Here is a 21,826-nt window from a genome sequence, read left to right as displayed (position 1 = left end):
GTTTCGAAACCCGGTATAGGTCCATTACTATATTTATGACTTGTCTGTCAAATTTGGTGAGAAACGGAGTTGGTTTGACGTGATTCGGACGTTCGGTTGTTAAAATAGAAGTTTTAAAGTTTTCTTGAAAAATACATTGATTTGGTGTCCGATTCGTAGTTCCAGGCGTTATTTTGTGTTTTATTCGCGCGAGCGAGTTCATATGACATTTTTGGACTTATGTGCATAATTGGTTTGGAGCCCCGAGGGCTCGGGTGAATTTCGGATAGGCTACGGATGGTTTAAACTTAGAAAAATCTGGTTTTTTATTAGCTGCAGCTGTCATCTGGTTTCCTTCTTCACTCTCACGAAGAGTGAACTGGGCTGGGTGGGATTTACTTCACCACGAACGCGATGGTTGGGTCGCAAACGCGTAGTGTTGGGGGTTTTAGCCTCCGCGAACGCGACTAGCCTCTCGCGGACGCGTAGCTTTAGGGACCTGGGGGAGGGGAACTGACCTTACTCTTCGCGAACACGACACATGGCTCGCGGACGTGTAGGCTGGTGGGTGTAAGACTTCGCGAACGCGAAGGGTATCTCGCGAATGCGTAGGCTATTTGAGCCGCTACTTCGCGATTGCGTCAGGCCCTTCACGAATGCGAAGAAGGCCTGACACCCAGTGATTAAAACAGACCAAAAAACGGGATTTTTCCCATTTTTCATAACCCTTCCATTAGAGCTTGGCCTAGGAGCGATTTTAAAGAGAAAACTCAACATCAATTCATAGGTTTGTACACTTTAACTCATTTTCTTCCATTTCTAATATCACCCATTAATTCCTAGCACTAAACTTTGTTCTTCCATGGTAGAAAACTAGGGATTTAGCAAGAATTATTTGTTTTTTTTTTTTTTTTGCAAATTAGGGATTTAGACCTCAATTTGAGGTCGGATTCCGAAACTAATTACATAATCGGGCTCGGGGGTGAATGGGTAAATGGATTTCTGTCCGAACCTCGGTTTTGACCAAGCAGGCCCGGGGTCAATTTTTGACTTTTTGGGTGAAAGTTCGGAAATTCTAAATTTGTACATTGTAATTGATTCCTTTAGCAATATTTGATATTATTGAGTCAATTGTGGTTATATACGAGTGGTTTGGAGGTGAATTCTAGGGGGAACGCCCCGGTAAAGCTCTAAGTTGACTGCAGAGTGAGGTAAGTGTTGAGTTTAACCTTGATTTGAGGGAATTAGGAACCCTCGAACTATGTGCTATGTGAATTATATGTTTTGCGGTGTATATGCGTGGTGACCAGTGCTTATACGCCGCCGAATTACTTGTTTTCCCTAATTTTCCCCTTTTCCTTAATTATCTCATTCCCTGTGTTTAATGTTATATGCTCTAAATGCCTTCCATGCTTATTTGCTACATGTTAATCAATGTTTTCTCTTGTTAATAATGTTAGATCTTTTCATATTTTCATGATTCGCTGCTACTTGCCTTAACTGACTTACTTGCACCTTCTAATTGTCATTTACTTGACTTGTCTTGCTGTGTAGTATTACTTATGTGAACTCCCATGTTGTACAAGGTTTCCTTTCTAGTTCAGCTTTGTATTCATTGATGGCGCCTATCGTGGAACTAGGCCAGCCACTCATTTCCAATTACTCTATTTTCCAATTGAAAAACTTAAGAAAACATCATGTTTTGACAGAAATCCAATGATATAAAAATAGAAGTACCAAAACCAGCGGAAAGAAAATAGAAGCCCGATCTCGGGTGTCACTAGTCATGAGCAAAAACTATTACAACTGTTCGAAATAACAAGACTAGTACAGTCTGAAAATATCCAACATATAAACTAGAGGAAGATAGGGAGGAAGAAGGCGGAACTGCGATCGCCAAGCAGCTACCTCGCAATCTCCAAGTAAAAGTCTGCACAATATAATCAGCAGCCGCTACCGTGACCCGAGACACCTAGATCTGCACACAAGGTGCAGGGGGTAACGTGAGTACACCAACTCAGTAAGTAACAAGTCTAACCTATGGACTGACAGGTAGTGACGGACCAAAACCTCAACAGGTAATAACATATATCTGAACAGGAAAAGTAGACATGCTTACAGTTCAAGTAAAGTTCAATAGAATGCAACTGAACAGTACGAAGTTCAAAACTCAGAGATTTTTCATATACCAATGCACAACTAGCATGATCAATGTTCCATGAACCTCCACTCACAAGTACTCAACCCCTCGATACTGTATATGACCATCCGGCCCAGGGAAGATCCATCCTGGAATATACATCACTGACCGCAGTCATCCAGTACCGAGGACACAGGCTAATCCAGCCTCACGGAGAAGATCCATCTCCCAGTATAATACTTCGGACAAGATCTATGTCCAGGGAAGATCCATCCCTCAATATCATCATCTGTGCTCATTGGGGTGTAAAGACTCCGGAGGGGCTTCTCTCATTAGCCCAAGCGCTATAACAAAGCCAACGAAGGCTTGTTCAGTATCTCGTTGCGGTGTGCAGCCCAATCTCATACTGTCACTCAATAGAAGGCTCTCGGCCTCACTCAGTCATAACTCACCAGTCTCACATACGGGCTCTAAATGTCATGATACTAGCCCGGTCAACAATAAAATGTGGCAAATAGTAATAATCGAGACCGGGACAGGATGCAGTACGCATGAAAAGGACTGAGTACAGAATATCAATAAAATAAATGATATGACAGCAAGAAACGACCTCTTGGGTCTCAATAATATCGGCGTGAAGCCTTAACATGATGGTCAGCATGATTTACAGCTCAACAACTAAATCACATAATTATATCACAGATATCGGTAAGAAAGAACCACTAAGCGGTGTTCTGGAATGATCCAGGCCGCGTTTCCCACGGTGCACGCCCATACGCCCGTCACTTGGCATGGCGTCACCTTCATAATAATCATGAAACACATAGTTCGAGGTTTCGAACCCGCAAAACCAAGATTGGAAGCGTTACTTACCTCAAGCCAAGCCAAACTCTAGCCCGCGACGCCCTTTCCTCTCGATTCGGCCCCCAAATGCCTCGAATCTAACCAAAATCAGTTCATAACCATCAATATCTGCTAAAGGAGCGAAACACATACGAAATTAATCAAATTACAACACAATTCCCGAAATTGACCAAACCCGACCCCTGGGCTCACGTCTCGGAATCCGACAAAAATTTACATCAATGGAATCCTTATCCCCCCACGAGTTCATTCATACCAAAAGTACCAAAATCCGACCACAAATGGCCCCTCCAACCCCTAATTTTAGGTCTCCAATCTTCCAAGCCCTAACCCCCAATTTGCTACTGATTTTCCCATAGATTTCAAGCTTACAACCTTAAAAATCATCATAAAAACGAGTTTAGGGACCAAGGACCTTACCTCTAAGAAACCCTCTTGAATTCTCCCTTGAATTTGCTCTCCAAAGCTTCTTCCCGTTTGAAATGTTACGAAAAATAACCCAAATTCGCGAAGGGTGAAGTATATATGTTCTGACCAAGCAAAACCGCATATGCGGCCTAATTATCGCACCTGCGGTCCCAGGTGCACATTTGCGCATTTCACTTATCCGCCCAGCCACCGCACTTGCGATCAGATTCTCGCACCTGCGCCATCGCAGGTGCACCCAAAGTTCCGCTTCTGCGGCTCCAGCCTTTCCCCCTTTTGGCCGCATTTGCGACTTCACTCCCGCTTCTACGAGCCCGCACCTGCGGTCCCCCAAGCCGCATGTGCAGTTATGACAGGAACTGTGCACTTCAGCAGCCAATTCCAACTCAAAACCTCCCGTCAACCATCCGAAATCACCCTGAGGCGCCCGGGACCTCAACCAAAAGCACGAGCAAGTAACATACCACCTTCCAAACTTGTACCAATCTTCAAAACACATAAAACAACATCGAAACATCAAATTAACCACGGATTCAAGCCTAAGAACTCTAAAAACTTCTAAATTCCGCTATTGATCAAAAAGTCTATCAAACCTCGTCCGAATGACCTGAAAGTTTGCATACACGTCACAAATGACACAACGGACCTACTCCAACTTCCAGAATTCTATTCCGACCCCTATATCAAAATCTCCCCTATCCACCGGAAAGCGCCAAAATTCCCATTTCGTCAATTCAAGCCTTAATCTACTCCAGACCTCCAAAACACATTCTGATCACGCTCCTAAGTCCCAAATCACCCCATGAAGCTATTCAAACCATCAGAATTTACATCCGAGACCTATTTCACATAAATCAACATCCGGTTGACTTTTTCAACTTAAACTTACTCAAAAGAGACTAAGTGTCTCTAACCTTTCCAAAACCCTTTCGAATTCGAACCAACCAACCCGATACTATATAACACAGGTGAACAAAGCATAAAGAAGCAGAATCGGGGAAAACGAAGCGGTAACTCATGAAACGACCGGCCGGGTCGTTACACTTTCAGACAGCTTTATGTTTTATTCAGACCATTATTTGTACTATTCTAGTAGCTCGTGCACTTGTGATACCAGTTCCAGGGTTTTATAAAATATTTTAGTTGTTGTAGCTTCCGCACTTTCTTTGGATTATTGCAGTTATGTTAACTCTTTCTCATTATTTAATATAAATTGTTAAATATGAATAAATTATTCAAACGTTGGCTTGCCTAGCAAGTAAAATGTTAGTCGCCATCAGGGTCCCGACGGTGGGAATTCCAGGTCGTGACAGATTTTTTAGGTGATTTTCACCACATGAATTGGGGTAAGTGTTCTCTACTCATTTTTTGATTATATTACATGAATCTATCTTCATATTTGGCATTGGGATTATAAATTTTAAAGAGAAATTGGGGGGGAGGGGGTTGTTAAATATTTTGTAAAGTGAGTTTTTGAGTTTTGAACATTGACTATGAGTTGGATTTGAGTGAAACTAGTATGGTTGGACTCATAATTGAATGAGTTATTGGATTTTATGTTTTTTGTCAGGTTCCGAGGTGTCGGCTCGGATTTGAACTTTTGTTTGACTTTGAGCTTTTGATTAAAGATACACCTTTATCTATTGGGTTTTTTGGCATTATTTGATGTTCTTGAGTTGCTATTGGCTAGTTTCGAGCCGTTCGGAAATCGGTTTATATGCCATAGGGAGAAGCATTGGTTTGCTCACATCGATAGGTTCAAAGTCACCAAATTTAATCATATTTGGTGATGATGCAGGATGCCATCACATTCATGTACTTCGACAAAATTGCAAAGGACAATGGGATCAAGTGAACCAAAAACGAAAGAGACTTGATTCGAACTGTCTTTCTCATCCTCAAGCAAGATTTTTCCTTCAACGGCCAAATCCATGACTTTCTCCTTGAAGACAAGGCTCTTTTCGATAGGGTGGCCAATCAACCGATGGTACTTGCAATAATCTGGATCATTAGTCTTTCCGGCTTCGTCTGGCCGCTTCATTTCGGGTAACTCAATGAGTTTTATCTCAAGGAGTTCTTCAAAAATTGCTGGGACATCGGAGTCCAAGAATGGATATTCTTTCGCTTGCATTTCCTTCAGAGTTAACTTTCGTCCAACTTTATCCTGTAAGGATGTTGTCTTCACACTTTGCTTCTTACTCACTTTTGTAGTGACCTTAGTGGCTAGGCATTAACATTCATTGATTCCATGCTCTCAGACTTCGGCAAAAACCTGCTTCCTTCCTTTATTTCTTGTTTATCCTTTACTTTGCGAGGTCCATAAATAGGTGGCCCTTGATTTCCACTTGAAGACATACTTAGATCCATATCATGAGCACGCGTAGCCAATTATTCAAAAGACTTAGGCTTGATACCCTGCAGGATGTGGCGTAGTCCCCAATGCATTCCTTGGATACACATTTCTATTCCAAAAGCTTCACTAAGTCTATCTTTACAATTGAGGCTCGCATTCCTCCATCGATTGATAAAATCAACAACTGGTTCATTCTTCCATTGACGCATATTTGTGAGTTCAACCATACTTACAGTGCACCTTGTGCTATAGAAGCAATTGAGAAATTCATGTTCAAGTTGCTCCCAGCTATCGATGAAACCAGCCTCGAGATCAATGTACCAATCAAAAGCATTTCCTTTTAAGGAACGGACGAACTGCTTGACAAGATAATCTCTATAGGTTCCAGCATTATTACCAGTTTCGACGAAGTGTGCAATGTGTTGCTTCGGATTTCCTTTACCATCAAATTGTTGAAACTTTGGGGGTTGATAACCTGCAGACATCTTCGAACTATCGATTCTCGCAATGTATGGCTTTGCATATGCGAGAGACGACTTGGCAGCAACATCGTACTTATCTTTGATGGTTCCCATAATGAAGTCTTTCAATTGGTCAATGGGAATAACCCCGTCAGATGAAATCTGAAATTCTGTAGGAGCCGTTGTCTGCCTTGCAGGTGAGTCTCCTTTATCTTGCATCATTGGGAGCTTTCCAGGTGCATGACTTGAATCTCCCTCCATCATGCTTTCAACTCTATCTATCAGCTTGACAATTTGATTATCTTAGTCTTGCATATGCTTCGTTAACCCTTCAATTGCCTTTGTTAAATTTGCGAGTTGTTCTTCAACAGTTGAAGTATTAGTCACCATTGCTTGGATAACCGTCATGGATGGTGGAGCAAAGCACGGATTTTCTCTTACACCTTACTTTGAGTGGAACAACTTACGTGGAGTGCTTGGAGCAGATCCAGTGATCAAGAAATCACATCACCCTGTGTGATGAGATTCTTAGATCTAGAAGGGCTAAGTAGAGCCAATGTCTTTTCAACAATTTTAACAATGTTCGCTCCTTCTTCCAATTCAGTTGGAAAGGATCTTGCCCCCTTTGAGGATTGAAAATCAAAGATAGGAACTGATGCATACGGCATTTGAAATGCTTTTCGTCCCAGCAAGTTTGCTTTGTTCCTAGTGACAGGTCCCACGCTTTCCATAGTAGCATCCAGCAAGTTTTCCACATCAAATGAAAACTTGAAATCCGTAGCCTTAGCAGTAGTGAGTTTGAAGTTGATCTTCTTAGGAGCCATTTCCATGTTCTTGAAATTTGGTAATTTGAAGAGATGAGGGGTAGAGATGGTCCCACTAGGCGTGCCAGAAATTTGTAACAACAAATTTTCGCGTCGAGAAAAATAAATAATCATGACTGGAAAATTGCGTAACAAATGTAGTATTTGATTTCAATAAATGAAAATGTTACAATATCTATGGTATTCCTCTGATTCTTCAAGAATGTAAAGTATCTTAATAAGCTTGACTTTGATTTGATTCAAGGGCTTGTAAAGCTTGATCTTGAATCTCCTTCTTGAACTTGAATTTGGGTTTGATCACGAACACGTAATTTGATCTTGAACGCTTTGGTATTTGATTTGGCTTCGTTCTTGAACTTGTAGAGAAATCTGCTGTGTTTGATCCACGAGCTCTCTGCTTACTTCTTGTTATCACTTCCGGTGTCTTCTAGCTTTATGAAGACCTCTATTTATAGTTGTAGGGAGTGGTATGGCTCTGCGATTTGATTGGTCCGTTTGAACTGACCAATAGCATCCAGACACTTGGCATGATTTAATTGGCTCATTTATTTGGCTTGGATTGCCACGTTACTTGACACGTCGGATGATTTTATTGGCTCATTCTTTTGACTTGGACTGCCACATCACTTGACACGTGGCATGAGCCTGGGCTATAGGATGGGCTAATAGCCGTTTTGACATTGGGCTACTGAAGTGGCCTTATCATTTAATTAGTAATCCACTTAAATGAACTAGCCCAACACATGTATTGGATTTAAATAATTAGCCCAATTTACTAGCCACAATATTTGTTTGGACTAATATCTTGAATTTAATATGGTCCAAATTATTCTGTAGATTTAAATCCAATAAAATTTAAATGCTTACAACACCAAAATCAGAAAATAAAATTAAACTTCCTCGTCTTACCGCTAAGGTTGTAGCGGGATGGATAGATCCCCTTCACTCTTGAATATAAAATTAAAAAATTCTAATAGAAAACGTTTCTTACTTTAATTGCATTTTGTAGCGCCAATTTAGATTATTGGAATCCAAAGTGGATAGCAAAAACCGAACATCCCGAGTGAGAACAAAAAATATTGCTGAAAAAGGGATTTTCGCAGCGTGGGACCAATAGTTGTGCATTCATTCATGCAAATGGACATGAGGGTTAAATGGTCATGTCATTACTACATACTTTACGATGAATGTGTAACAATAATGGCTAATTAAGAACATTAGTCATAAACCAAGTATTTAGAAAAGGAAAACATATTCAAACATTACGATGCGAAGAATATTTGAAATAATTAATCTTCAAAGCATCAAGCATATTCTTATCCAACAACCGTAGAACAATATGTATAGAGGGGCAAAAAATGATTTTTACGCAAGTGTGAATAAGAGACTACATTTTTCTTATTTAAATAGGACTCAGAACCGTAATTCTAGTGGAATTCTTTCACTAAACTGTAGTAATATTCTCACACCCTAGCAACTGATATGATTTAGAAATAGTTCTGCTGGCGGGACTTGTACAAAAAGCTTGATGAGTGTGATACGAGATAGGAAAGCTGTGCTTGCGAAGCTTGTACCTGAGGCTTTAGGGAAAGAACTCTACCGTTAATTTAGTTAGGAAGTCAAGCTAGTCAAAGTAATTAGTCAGTACAAATTAGTTCCTCTCCTATTCCTGTAACTCAAAATCCGCTGAGCTATGGTAATTTGCCCTCACAAGTAATAGCTATTGTGAGCAACTTAACACCAGTGACCATGGCTCCTAACACCTCCACACAACCCTACCCCAATAACCCAAACTCAGCAAACTTACCCCCAGCTTTCCCTAACTATAAGTAAACAACCAAAACTCTCAGACCAGTTATATGAGGTTTCCTATGCCACAGTTTCACCACCTCTCACCACTGCCTGAACAAGGCAGAAACTACCCAACACACTAACCCTTTGGCCAAGGAACCCCTCTTGGTATGTCACTACCCTACAACTCCTATGTTCAATTCCCACCTACCTATAATACACAACCCACACACATTCCTCCACCCCTTTACCAACAGATTCCCTTTGCACAAAACAATGCTTCCTACCACACACACCAGAATTATGCCAATGTGGCTTTACCTAACATTTCCTTCACTAAATATGATAAAGTCGACTTCCCTAAGTTCAATGGGGAAGATCTGAGAACATGGTTGTACAAGGTGGAACAGTTTTTCTCTGAAGAAGAGGTCACCATTCAACAGAAGATGAAGTTGGTGTCAATGCATTTTGAAGGGGATGCCCTACAATGGCATTTGGGGTACATGAAGAGTAGAGGACATATGCCTCTTCCAACATGGGAAGAGTACTTATGGGCATTGTGTGATAGTTTTGGAGCAGAATATTCAGACCCTATGACTGAGTTGATGAATATTAAACATACAGGTAGTGTGAAAGACTACCAAAGAGCTTTTGTTAGTGTCATGACCAGGCTCAATCTGTCAGTAGAGCATGCTATAATCATCTTCCTAAAAAACTTCAAACCTGAGATTAGCAATGGTGTCAGAGTGGGAAATCCTTCTACTCTCCCACAAACATATTATTTAGCTAGGCTGCAGGAGACCAACTTTGTAGCCCAAAGTCAAGCTATCAAGAGTAGTGTGGCTGGTTCCTTCTCTCATAGAGGACCAATGGGGCATCATTCTAACACAACATAGAAGAACACTACAGCAACTTTAGGAAACCTGTTACTGTCAAAATGGATAACAAGAGGAGAAGAAGACTTACCCCAGCAGAAATGGAAGAGAAGAGAGCTCAAGGGTTATGTTTCTTTTGTGATGAGAAGTATGTGTTTGGCCATAAATGCCAGGCCAAGAGACAGTTGTATTAACTTGAGTTAGAAGTGATTGAAGAGCATGCTGGTACAGAAGAGCAGAAGATATGTGAAGAACTGGAGGAAGAGGAAGCAGGAATGGTGACAACCATCAGAAACTGTGCCATTTCCTTGCAAGCTTTAAATAGATCTATGGGATACAGAACTCTTAGACTGAGGGGCTATACTGACAAAAGACCCCTAGAAGTCTTCACTGAGTGTGGATCAACACATAATTTCATAGATGAAGAGACTGCCAGAAAGTTGGGGTGTGTAATCCAAAACATCAAACCACAACTAGTGCAAGTGGCTGATGGAAGGGAAATTCCCACTGATAAGATGTGCAAGGGGTTCAAATGGTTGATGCAGGGGATAATGTTTGAAGATGACTTCTTAGTATTCCCCATAGAGAAGAGTGACCTGGTTCTAGGAATCCAATGGTTATACCCATTGGAAGACATCAAATTCAACTTTAGAAAGTTGTTGATAGAATCTGAGTATAAGGGTAAATTGCTAACACTTAAGGGTATACAACCTACCTTTAAGGCTGTGGATGCTAAGTCTTTTGAGAAGATGTCTGTGGAGGGATCACAATTCTTTATGGTAAGGGTAAAAAGTGAAGGGGAGACAATAGAATTGATCACTAGTTCTGAGACAGAACCAGATGAAGTCATACAATTACTGGGAGAATATAGTGATGTTTTTGGTGAGCCACAACAACTGCCACTTTCCAGGGGAGTCTTTGATCACCATATTCCCCTGTTGGAAGGCAGTACTCCAGTAAACTCCAGGCCCTATAGGTACTCCCCAATTAAAAAAGATGTAATCGAGAAGATGGTGCAGGATTTAGTGAGTCAAGGTATCATCCAATACAGCTCTAGTCCTTATGCCTCTCCAGTTGTACTGGCTGGCAAAAAAGATGGGTCGTGGAGATTATGTGTTGACTATAGAGCCTTGAATAAGTTGACGGTGAAGGAGAAGTTCCCAATTCCAATTATTGAGGAACTGTTGGATGAATTAGGAGGTTCACAAGTCTATTCTAAGCTGGACCTGAGAGCTGGATACCATCAGATAAGGATGGCCCCTACAGATGTTCCAAAGACTGCTTTTAAAACCCACCCTAGCCACTATGAATACCTGGTAAAATTTGGCCTAACCAATGCACCTTCAAGTTTTCAGGGGTTAATGAACCACATTTTTCAGAAACATCTTAGGAAGTTCATCTTGGTCTTCTTTGATGACATACTAATCTACAGCAAAAGCTTGGAGGAACATCTGAACCACTTGAGGATTGCTTTTGATTTACTGGTACAACATCAGCTGTTGGTGAAGAGGAGTAAGTGTGTTTTTGCTGCTGATAGAATGGAGTATTTGGGGCATTACATCTCAGCAAAAGGGGTAGAGACAGACCCTAAGAAGATAGAAGCAGTACAATCATGGCCAACACCTTCTTCTGTCAAACTACTAAGGGGTTCTCTAGGGTTGACTGGATACTATAGAAGGTTCATTAAGGGGTATGGAGTCATTAGCCAACCTTTGACTAATCTACTCAAGAAAGATGGCTTTAATTGGTCTGAAAAAGCCAATGAAGCCTTTAGAAAACTCAAATTGGCACTCACCACAACCCCAATATTGACTCTACCTGATTTTTTCTTGCCCTTTGTAGTAGAGACAGATGCCTGCAATGTGGGAATAGGAGCAATTTTGATGCAAAAGGGGAAACCAATTGCTTTCCTTAGTAAAGGCCTATCAACACAGCACCAAGCACTTTCTGTATATGACAAGGAACTGCTAGCCCTTGTAAAGGTTGTGACTAAATGGTCTCAGTACTTGGCTGGGAGAACCTTCATTGTGAAAACAGACCAGAAGGCCTTGAAGTTCCTACTTGAACAGAAGTTGCATACAAGAACTCAATTGAAATGGATTACAATCAGTATGATTTTACAATCGAGTACAAGAAAGGGAAGGAGAATAAGGTTGCTGATGCCTTGTCCAGGTTACCTCTAGTGAGTTAACAGCATTAACCTTGTCCACAATGAAGACTGACCTACTAAACTTGATTATGTTAAGCTGAGAAAAGGACCCCTCATTGAAAGAGTTGATTCAATCTCTGATGAAAGGAGAGCATGAAGGCAAGGGATATTCTTTCAACCATGGGCAGCTCAGAAAGAATGAAAGGCTAGTGGTTGGTCCCGATGAGCAATTGAGAAGAGAAATCCTGCAACTTTGACATAATTCACCTATGGGGGAACATTCAGGCATGGAAGCCACATATAGAAGAGTGGCAGCTCTGTTCTATTGGAAAAAGATGAGAGAAGACATTCAACAGTATGTCAAAAGTCTTGTGACATCTACCAGAGGCACAAATATGATAACTCTCCTTATCCTAGGCTACTACAACCTAATAAGATACCAGAATCAGCATGGAGCAGCATAAGTATGGATTTTATAGAGGGATTGCCAAAATCAAAGGAGAAGTCAGTCATTTGGGTAGTAGTGGACAGACTAACTAAGTATGCTCATTTCTTAGGTCTGTCCCATCCCTACACAGCCAGTTCTCTTGCACAAGTATTCTTTGATCAAATCTATAAGCTACATGGTGTGCCTGAGGATATTATCAGTGATAGGGACCCAATTTTTACAAGCAAAATTTGGCAGGAGTTGTTTGCAATGTTTGGGGTCACCCTCAATGCTTCCACAGCTTACCATCCTCAAATGGATGGCCAAACAGAGGTAGTCAATAGGTGCCTAGAAACTTACCTCAAATGTTTTTGTTCAGACTCACAGTCAGACTGGTTCCAATACTTGGCTGCAGCTGAGCTATGGTACAACACTGCCTTCCATAGTGCCATACAATGTAGTCCTTATGAGGCTTTGTATGGACAACCTCCCCCTCTTCACTTACCCTACATGGCTGGTGACTCTGCAGTAGAGGAAGTAGACAGGAGCTTGCTTACAAGAGAGTTCAAACTATAACTGCTCAAGTACCACTTGCAAAGGGCACAAGAAAGGATGACAGAACAGGCCAACAAGCATAGGTCTGCCAGAGTTTTCAAAGAAGGAGACTGGGTCTACTTAAAGATCCAACCCTACAGACAGGTCACTATATCCTCCACACATTTTTCCAAGCTATCAGCTAAATTCTATGGCCCTAATCAGATTCTACAAAAAGTTGGACCTGTAGCATACAATCTCTCATTACCTCCTCAACTATTGCTCGACCCCACTTTTCATGTGTACCAACTCAAGGCATGTTATGAGCTGCCAGATAACATTTCACACCCTCCTATCTTAGAACTCTCTAGCCCGTATTGTGCTCAACCTGAAAAAATTTTGGAGCGACGTATGATTCAGAAAGGTAACAAGGCTGTAGCACAAGTGTTGATTCAGTGGAATGATCTACCACCAGAACAGGCCACATGGGAAGATTATCAGGTACTCAAGGTTCGATTTCCCACCTTTCTTCCTTGAGGACAAGGAAGATTTTAACGGGGAAGGACTGATACGAGATAGGAAAGCTGTGCTTGCGGAGCTTGTACCTGAGGCTTTAGGGAAAGAACTCTACCGTTAATTTAGTTAGGAAGTCAAGCTAGTCAAAGTTATTAGTCAGTACACTTTAGTCCCTTATAAGTTTTAGTATATAGTTTACATATTTGTAATTAGGCCTAAGAATTATTCTATGGGAATACCTTTTAGTCCATCACAGTTCGTTATGGTATTTTGTCCTGTAGCAGCTGAGTGGGTGATATATACCCTGTAATTATCATTTATCATTATCAATGAGAATCAAGTTTTTTATCTTGCCCTAGTTTTTTAGCTTAGCCGTAATATTTTTCTTCTTCTTCTTCAATCACGGTACTTATTCCTAAGTTAGAACTTAGAAGGGGCCTGCTAAGTGGTTGGAAGCTTTGGGAATTGACAGATAGGCCCGGAAATTTTTAAATAAAAGTTTAGTAAATTACAGATTTAATATGTTGAAGTTTCTATTTTTCACTTTTGATCCTCCTTATTCACGTGTTCTGAAGAGAACTATCTGCTCATTTTAAGCTTATGAATGAAACTACTCTATTAGCTCTTCCTTAGCTTCGTTTCTTCACTGAATTTACTCTGATTATTGCGAAATCCACGTAGGAGAACAGAATGATAAACACTAGAAGGATAATATGACCATTAGGGATGTGGAGAGATGATCGGGATCCCTTCACTCTTAAGCATAGTTATTGTAGTGGAACCCTTTGAATGAATTTTTTTTGGTATGAAACAATTTACACGAATCCAAATTAATTGAATAAGTGGAGTTGGAATTAGATGGATATATAAAAATCGACAAAAAGAAGGATAATATATACAATAAGAGGAACCCCACATGCATCTAGACATCAACTTATGGACTTGTAAACCGACAACCTTAAATCCGTTAAGGACCCCCTCATTTATTTCTATTGTCTATGCTAGTATATATTATTTATAACAAACGTGTGCATGAACATGCCACGAACCATTCAGGGGTGGTTCAAGAAGATTGATGGCCTAAAGCCAATTTTTAATCTGGGGTGTTTCAAAAGAAAAAAATAATAATTCATCTATATTTTTAATTAAAGTCTATTTTTCTAGCTTTTTAAGATGTAAAGTTGTTAATAGTTTCTTCTTATAAATAATAATTTAATATCTCCTAAGATATTGTTGATCTTAGATAATAGGACCATATTCAAGAAGTTGATAACTTAATATCGAAATTATTTTTGAAATTCTAATATACTTATTGAAACGCTTAAAACCTGAAGGGGAAAAAATGCGAATATAGTTTTATTCAACGATACTCTTCAACTCTTGTTTTTTTCTATAGAAAAAATAAAACTCTTTTCTTTCTACAGAGAACAATATAACTTTTAATTGGAAAAAGAAAATCACTCCCCTAAACCTTTCTCGCGAAAATAAAAAAATTTATTATTTAAATTTTACGATTAACATAATTAGTGAAGTACCTATATTATTATTCCCCTTTTATATTACTCACTAAAACGTGTAATAAACTTTTAGAATCCGCTTTTTGGTATCTTCAATAGCCCAAGTCTTATTTTTTATCCTTACCTTTCATAAAATATTTTACTTTTTTAATTTAAAATACCCAATATATTTGACCCTACCTCTAAAGATTGATGTGAGATGTATATGGTCCAACTTACCTTAATTAGATATATTGGGTTCGAGTCTTGTGGTTAAACAAATCTTGTCAAAATGTACTAGGCCTTACGCGGTACGAATCTAGATTAGTCGGGATCTCAATACAAATACGTGTAGAAAACAAAAAGAAAAATTTGGGGGTCTAAAGCCCTTGCTTTAGTGGCTTAACCCTTGGGCCGCCCAGGACGAACATTAATACAAAGTTAAAATTCTTTAAAAAAGAAACAGAATACAGACGACATTGGCCACCCGGAAGAATAAAATATTTCTCCAATTTGAATTGGTGACCAAATGCAGCTTGCAACTTCTGGGCTGTAATCAGTCCCTTTGTAGACATGACAAAATTGGAGTGATGCATAACTATTGGAATTTTTACATTCCTATGCCATATAGGAAACTATATTACCTTCAATGTTTAAAGTTTGATATAATTATATTTAGTATACCTAATTACCAATTATATACCATAGTGATTTTTAAGGGTATTAATTACACTCCTAATTTAATGGTACCGTATATTCCTTCTAATACCACTCCCCCCACGTTTCTCTCTCCAATTCCCACACCTTCACCCACGTTTCTCTCCCACACCCACGATTTCTGTATTAAAATCCCAATATTTCTTCCATAGCCAAGGCTTTGAATTCGAATTTGGGTTTTCAAAAGACATTGTTTGTTTGGATTGAATGTTGTTGCAAAGAATTGAGAATTTTCTCTACGTCTCTCTCTATCTCGCAATCCCAAATTTCAGTAATATAAGACGAAAGGAAAAGAGAGAAGCAATTCCACCATTGACAGCCATTAAAAAGCTTTGAAGCTTTGAATTCTAAATTGGGTTTTCAAAAATTATTATTTGTTTGGATTGGGTGTTGTTGTAAATAATTGGGAATATGGTTTGGAGTTTATATCTCAATTTTGAGGGGTTTTGGTGAAGATTAGACTTGGTTTTGGCTGAATTTCAGATTGAAACTCGAAGAAACAGAAGAAGACATGACATACATTATATTGCAGAAATTGTAGATAAATTGTAGAAAAATTGTAGACTGTTGTTTATTTATTTTTGAGCTTTGTGTTTTTGTGTTAAAAGTTTTGATGGGAGCTTGTTATTCCACTTCGTCTTTTTTAGAGCTAACTTGTGTAGAGGAGAAGATGTTTTTTAAGTTATATATATTGCTATACCTTTAAATTCAAGAAAGTATGGTTGTATTGTATTTAAAGAGGCGTGAATTTGTAGAATAGGTTGAATGTGAGGAATGAGTCAAATAAGACTCACAATGGCTTGCTTTCTACATTTAACCTACAACAAAACTACATATCATTTGAAAAATTAATATGAAAATACAGAATTTCAATGTTTCTACAAATTATCCACAAAATTTCTTAGGAAGATCTATCCCTTCATCATGTTTTTTTGGATTTCATATTTAGCATACCAGTTTCATAAGGAGTAACAAGAGCATATAGGAGAATCACATAATTGTAGCATAATCGGGATTTTCGACATAATTGCGTTTTTTGCCGAAGATTTGTAGAAGTTTTAGTCGTTTTTGATTTGTGAAAACAGAAAACAAAGCATCTACAATCAGAATACAAATAATCTACAATTTATCGACAAAATATCTACAAACTGGGTACAGTGAATTTTAATATCCCAATTTCCATTTAATTGTAGCATAATTGGGATTTTCGACATAATTGCGTTTTTTGCAGAAGATTTGTAGAAGTTTTAGTCGCTTTTGATTTGTGAAAACATAAAACAAAGCATCTACAATCAGAATACATATAATTTACAATTTATCTACAAACTGGGTACATTGAATTTTAATATCCCGATTCATATTCAATTGTAGCATAATTGGGATTTTGACATAATTGCGTTTTTTCAGAAGATTTGTAGAAGTTTTAGTTATTTTTTATTTGTGAAAACAGAAAATAAAGCATCTATAATCAGAATACAAATAATCTACAATTTATCTACAAAATATCTACAAACTGTGTACATATTTGGACTCGACATGCTTCTCCTGAAATGTATGTTTCACATTTTTGATACATATTTTTGTCCAAAACAGTACTAAATCATCCACTTAAATACAATATTTATACAATGTTGTTCAACTTTCATACAATAGGTAAATGAATAAAAGAAAAATAAATAAATAACAGTCTACAATTTTTCTACAATTTATCTACAATTTTTCTACAATTTCTGCAATATAATGTATGTCATGTCTTCTTCTTCTTCTTCTTCGAGTTTCAATCTGAAATTCAGTCAAAACCATGTCTAATCTTCACCAAAACCCCTCAAAATTGAGATATAAACTCCAAACCATATTCCCAATTATTTTAAACAACACCCAATCCAAACAAATAATGATTTTTGAAAACCCAAATTTGAATTCAAAGCTTCAAAGCTTTTTAATAGCTGTCAATGGTGGAATTGCTGCTCTCTTTTCCTTTGCTTTGTATTACTGAAGTTTGGGATTGAGAGATAGAGAGAGATGTAGAGAGAATTCTGGAAACAGAGTGTATCACAAAAACAGAGTATGGAAAATTTGAAACGAAGCCGACGATAATTATGAATGTGCGTGATTTGCGTTGTGGAAGATCTGAAGAATATTTAATTCCCAATTTTTGCGCGCTTAAATAAGGAATCCTACAGCTACAATGATTCCTTATTTAATGCATTGTATATATTATGTAAGAATACTATTAGTATGAACGGTAATATGCAAACTATGAACATATTTGGTAATATAGTTTCCTATATGGTATATATAGGAAAATTTCCCATAACTATTTGCTTGGCCATGTTGTAAAAGTCTTATCTTTCAGGGATCTGATAACAAGTTCATTAGTCCCTGCATCTTGCTATTTGGCCAAAAGATAGCAAAAATAACTTTAACTAGACGAAATATAAACCTCAGAAACAAAGACTGGCACAGATTATAAACTGTAGCGCGCTTCATATCTTTATAGTGTGCACATAAAACATCAGAGAGACTACAGAAATACATTGTTGATTTCAACTGAAGTTGGATCCATAGGAAGAAGTGAGTTCTACAGAGGAAAAAATGTTGATACTTCATATTTGTGGAGAAGCTCCATCTAGTCTACAATGAAGAAAATGATTCTCGATTACAGAAACGAGCAGATATCTATCTACATGTAATGCTTGTGAAAAGACCTATGTAAATTTTGAAGGGGCCTTTTCAGATAAAGGAAAAAAATAAAGAAGGAAAAGAATGTCATACATAAGGTAAAATGAAACAGATAAATTTCAATCCATCCTAAGAAGCAAGCGGCGCCAAGATCTACATTTGTGCAGTACCTGCAGACGAAAATCGGACATCCACTGAACTGCAAAGTCCCTCATCATCTAGCTAACTCATAAAATCTCAATCAAAGTAATCATACACGAGCACTTCCACTTCCAAGCGTGAGTTCCAGATCATCGAATCCTACATCGTGAATCCTTTCCCCTTCCCATGCCTTGACCGACACATTTTCAAAGTCAAATTCTATGCTCTTACCCTTCTCCGTTATTATATCATTAGAACAGAGTGGCTGAGCCACAGGTTTTACAAGATTAAAAGTTGGAGAGGCTGGAACATTGGTAGCATACTTTTGAAAGTTGATCCACTGGCCTGAGTCAATGGTGGAAGTGTCGGATTCGTCACACTCAGGTATAGTGGGAGGAGTAAAACGGCGACCCCAAGTTGGGCTTGCTGGGGCTGAAGCAGCAAAGAAAGGGATATTTAAAGCAGACATTGATTCTTTAGCCAAAGTCTCCAAATTGAATGTTTGCTTAGGATGCCTAGTCGGTGATGAAAGAGGTGGCGTTACAGGGGCACTGTTCGATATTCGTAACGGAGGAAGTGATGAAGGAATGACATTATGAAGAAATGCAAATGGGTATGATGACATGTTAGCATCAGCACGGGATGGACTGGGGAAAGAAGAGGAGGTTGGACTCGACTGATAAGATGGAATTGGGCTAGCAAAGTATGATGATGGGGGACTTGGATTCCATGAAGAACTTGGCGTGATGTTTGCTGAAGTGCCTCCAGTCTCCATTGGGGTTGGCTTGCATCCCTGAGTCACACAATAGCAGAAACAAAGTCGGTATCAAATTCTCTGTACACATTAAAGGTTAGGAGATTATAATAACCAAGAACCAATCTCAAGTTTTGCATATGTTCAAGTTTGAGACCCCAGGCCTAACCAGCTAAGATAGATAAAACCAGAAAGCATCAATACAAAATTTTAATGCAATTTGAGTTTCCGAGAGCAAATTTGCAGGATAGCATGACAATCGAGCTAATAAAAAGAATCCTTTTAACATATTACAAACTGGAATATGGAAAAGCATTCCCTAAAGAAGAAAGCATCTTAGGCAAAATCATCTAACTCCAACCCCCGAAGCTCCAAATAATGGGATCCTACTTCTCGATGCCAAAAACCAAAAAACAATTGAACTCCAAAGGTCAGTCTTTTCCCCTAAAATTCCTTCCATTTCCTGACAAATTATGCACTGGATCACTCTAATTTCTCAAAATAGCTAATGCACAAGAACAAGAACAACAACACAAGACCCAGTGTAATCCCACAGTGGAGTCTGGGGAGGGTAGTGTGTATGCAGACCTTACCCCTACCTTCAAGAAGACAGGGAGGCTGCTTCCGGTAGACCCTCGGCTTAGGAAAGAATGCACAAGAACATTAACAGATAAAACAAAGAATGCAGCAAATCCAACAGACTAGTAACTGAAAAATTGATACTCTTATATGCTAAAATGCATACAAGACCAAACAAATGCTAAAACAGAAGTTCATACAGAAAGAAAAGACTAAATAGTTACTCCAACCCAGTTCCCAGATCATCCTGAAACAATTATAAATCCATTGAAATCGGTGCTTAAAAAAAGCAAACTTGATCCAAATAGAGCAAAAACCATTTGCCTAATCTTTAGATCTAAGCAAATCCAAGAACAACCCATTAATGGGTTCACCCCCAAAAAACCCTAAGAATGAAGTAAAATGAAAATAACCACACATATAAAGCCATTAATCAATCAACTAAACATCAATCCCAAGTCAGATGGGTCGACTCTATAAATCAGCTTTAATCATACTGTTTAATTCAGTTCCAAACTTATTAGGATCAGTTATATGAATCCTCACTAACTATTCCACTCGAAATTCACTAAATAAGTACACACTCATAAAATTCAAATCTTAAATCCGCCTGACAAAATGGATAGTAAATTGAAGAAACAAAAAGAAAAAGTTAACCTTGGGATAAGTGGTACCATCAGGTTCAACAATCCAACCAGCTTCAGCACAAAGAGCTTTAAGAACTTCATTATTATCACAGTTTTTAGGAAGATTATAATTCCCTTGAGCTCTTAAGCCTGTATAAATCTTGGCAGCCATTGCTCTTCTTCTTCTCTCTCTTCTCCTGTTATTTTCTCTCTCTCTCCAAGAAGGCTTCCTCCTCCCACAATTACTACCACTTTCCGGTAGGCAACCTCCGGCACCACCACTTCCACCACCGCTACCGGCTGCGGAGGAAGAAGCTGTTGATCCTCCTCCAGCTTCCCACATCATTTTGGTGATGTTGTTTTTTCTCTCTCACACGCGCGCTTTCTTCTTTCTTTTTCCCTCTGTCTGTGTATGTATATGGGGAGGGGGGGGTCCCGGGTGGAGGGGGGGGTCCCGGGTAGAGTGGGTTGGGGAGAGAGGTTGTAGACACACGTTTAGGACTACTCACGAGAAAGACGTTCCAGAAGCATAGAAGAATCTTTTCTGTGTATATATTCCCGCAGAATTTTTATTTAGCGAAGCGATAAATAAATAAATTTACTTTAATAGTAAACAGTGTTATTTTTAATATTTACACGTAGGGCCGGCTCTACTGCTACGAGTAGTAAGGCTTGTGGGGGGTCGAAGATAATATTGGTTGCACTTGCACCCCTGCCAGAAGGTGGATCTGCCTTGGGCCTTCATTTTTCCACATGTATTAATAACTGACTGAAGAATAATGTGACAAAATGGTCCAAAAATAACTTGATATCTCCTTGTTTTTGGATCAAGATCACTCTACAATGATATGAAAAATGTTAATTTTCCAGAATTCTGAAGTATAAAAATGCTATAGCTCGGTCCAATATGTGAATATGGAACAACAAGCTTTACTCTCGAGAAAATAAAGAAGTGAGTTCTTTGTTTTCACATCACCCAACTTCAGATTGTCTACCTTCCCTATGATTATTTTTTTTTTCTAAACAAGATAAGACTAATATACAAAATAATTTATGAGCTTGATAATGCCGACGATAAAATCAAAATGGATTGAGGTATTTTAAAATATTCCAAATTGAATCCAGAAAAAAACTCCATTTCTATTTATGGTTCCACATTTCATTTACTTGCAATAAAATACCTCGAAAGGTTTAAAGATAAAAACCGCATTTTTACTTCATGAAATGAAAAACTTGAATCCCCGTTCGATTCACTATTATAGTGGCATAGTGGTAAAGTTAAATAATTAAAAATCAAAAAGTAATTTTGTGATTTTCGTTGTTAATGTGATTAAATTTTAGTAATTTCACAACTGTAGTAGAAAAAATTAAATTATTGTTATCTTTACATAATAAAGAATAATTTGTGATTTTATTTAATAGCCGTATATATAAATAAAATCTTTTTATCAAAATGTGTCCGACTATTTTTGACTAATGGCTGCAAAGAGTT

General features: G+C 38.5%; 2 protein-coding genes across 2 annotated transcripts; one reads left to right on the top strand and one right to left on the bottom strand.

Annotated features, from left to right (window-relative positions):
* LOC109236005 lies at positions 9,009-12,865 on the top strand. Its single transcript, XM_019402241.1, has 4 exons — positions 9,009-9,684; positions 9,918-11,885; positions 12,148-12,217; positions 12,280-12,865. The coding sequence occupies exons 1-4, from the start codon at positions 9,009-9,011 to the stop codon at positions 12,863-12,865; spliced, it is 3,300 nt and encodes a 1,099-aa protein (XP_019257786.1).
* On the bottom strand, positions 18,018-20,780 carry LOC109235519 (protein BRASSINAZOLE-RESISTANT 1-like). The gene is made up of 2 exons (XM_019401669.1): positions 20,366-20,780; positions 18,018-19,168 (listed from the first exon to the last, which is right to left on the bottom strand). The coding sequence occupies exons 1-2, from the start codon at positions 20,678-20,680 to the stop codon at positions 18,485-18,487; spliced, it is 999 nt and encodes a 332-aa protein (XP_019257214.1). The 5' UTR covers positions 20,681-20,780; the 3' UTR covers positions 18,018-18,484.

This window comes from Nicotiana attenuata, chromosome 12 (genome assembly GCF_001879085.1).
Source record: "Nicotiana attenuata strain UT chromosome 12, NIATTr2, whole genome shotgun sequence".
Lineage (NCBI taxonomy): Eukaryota > Viridiplantae > Streptophyta > Magnoliopsida > Solanales > Solanaceae > Nicotiana > Nicotiana attenuata.
The sequence above is the reverse complement of the archived record's forward strand: the minus strand, read 5'-3'. Positions and strand labels throughout refer to the sequence as shown.

Bases quoted from the DNA above. Each gene is read 5' to 3' on its own strand.
- LOC109236005 (XM_019402241.1), top strand. From the start codon at position 9,009: ATGTCACTACCCTACAACTCCTATGTTCAATTCCCACCTACCTATAAT. The intron at 9,685-9,917 runs GTTCCTTCTCTC...AACTTGAGTTAG, and splicing joins TATCAAGAGTAGTGTGGCTG to AAGTGATTGAAGAGCATGCT. The intron at 11,886-12,147 runs GTTACCTCTAGT...GGGAACATTCAG, and splicing joins GTTGCTGATGCCTTGTCCAG to GCATGGAAGCCACATATAGA.
- LOC109235519 (XM_019401669.1), bottom strand. From the start codon at position 20,680: ATGATGTGGGAAGCTGGAGGAGGATCAACAGCTTCTTCCTCCGCAGCC. The intron at 19,169-20,365 runs GTTAACTTTTTC...TGTGTGACTCAG, and splicing joins ATGGTACCACTTATCCCAAG to GGATGCAAGCCAACCCCAAT.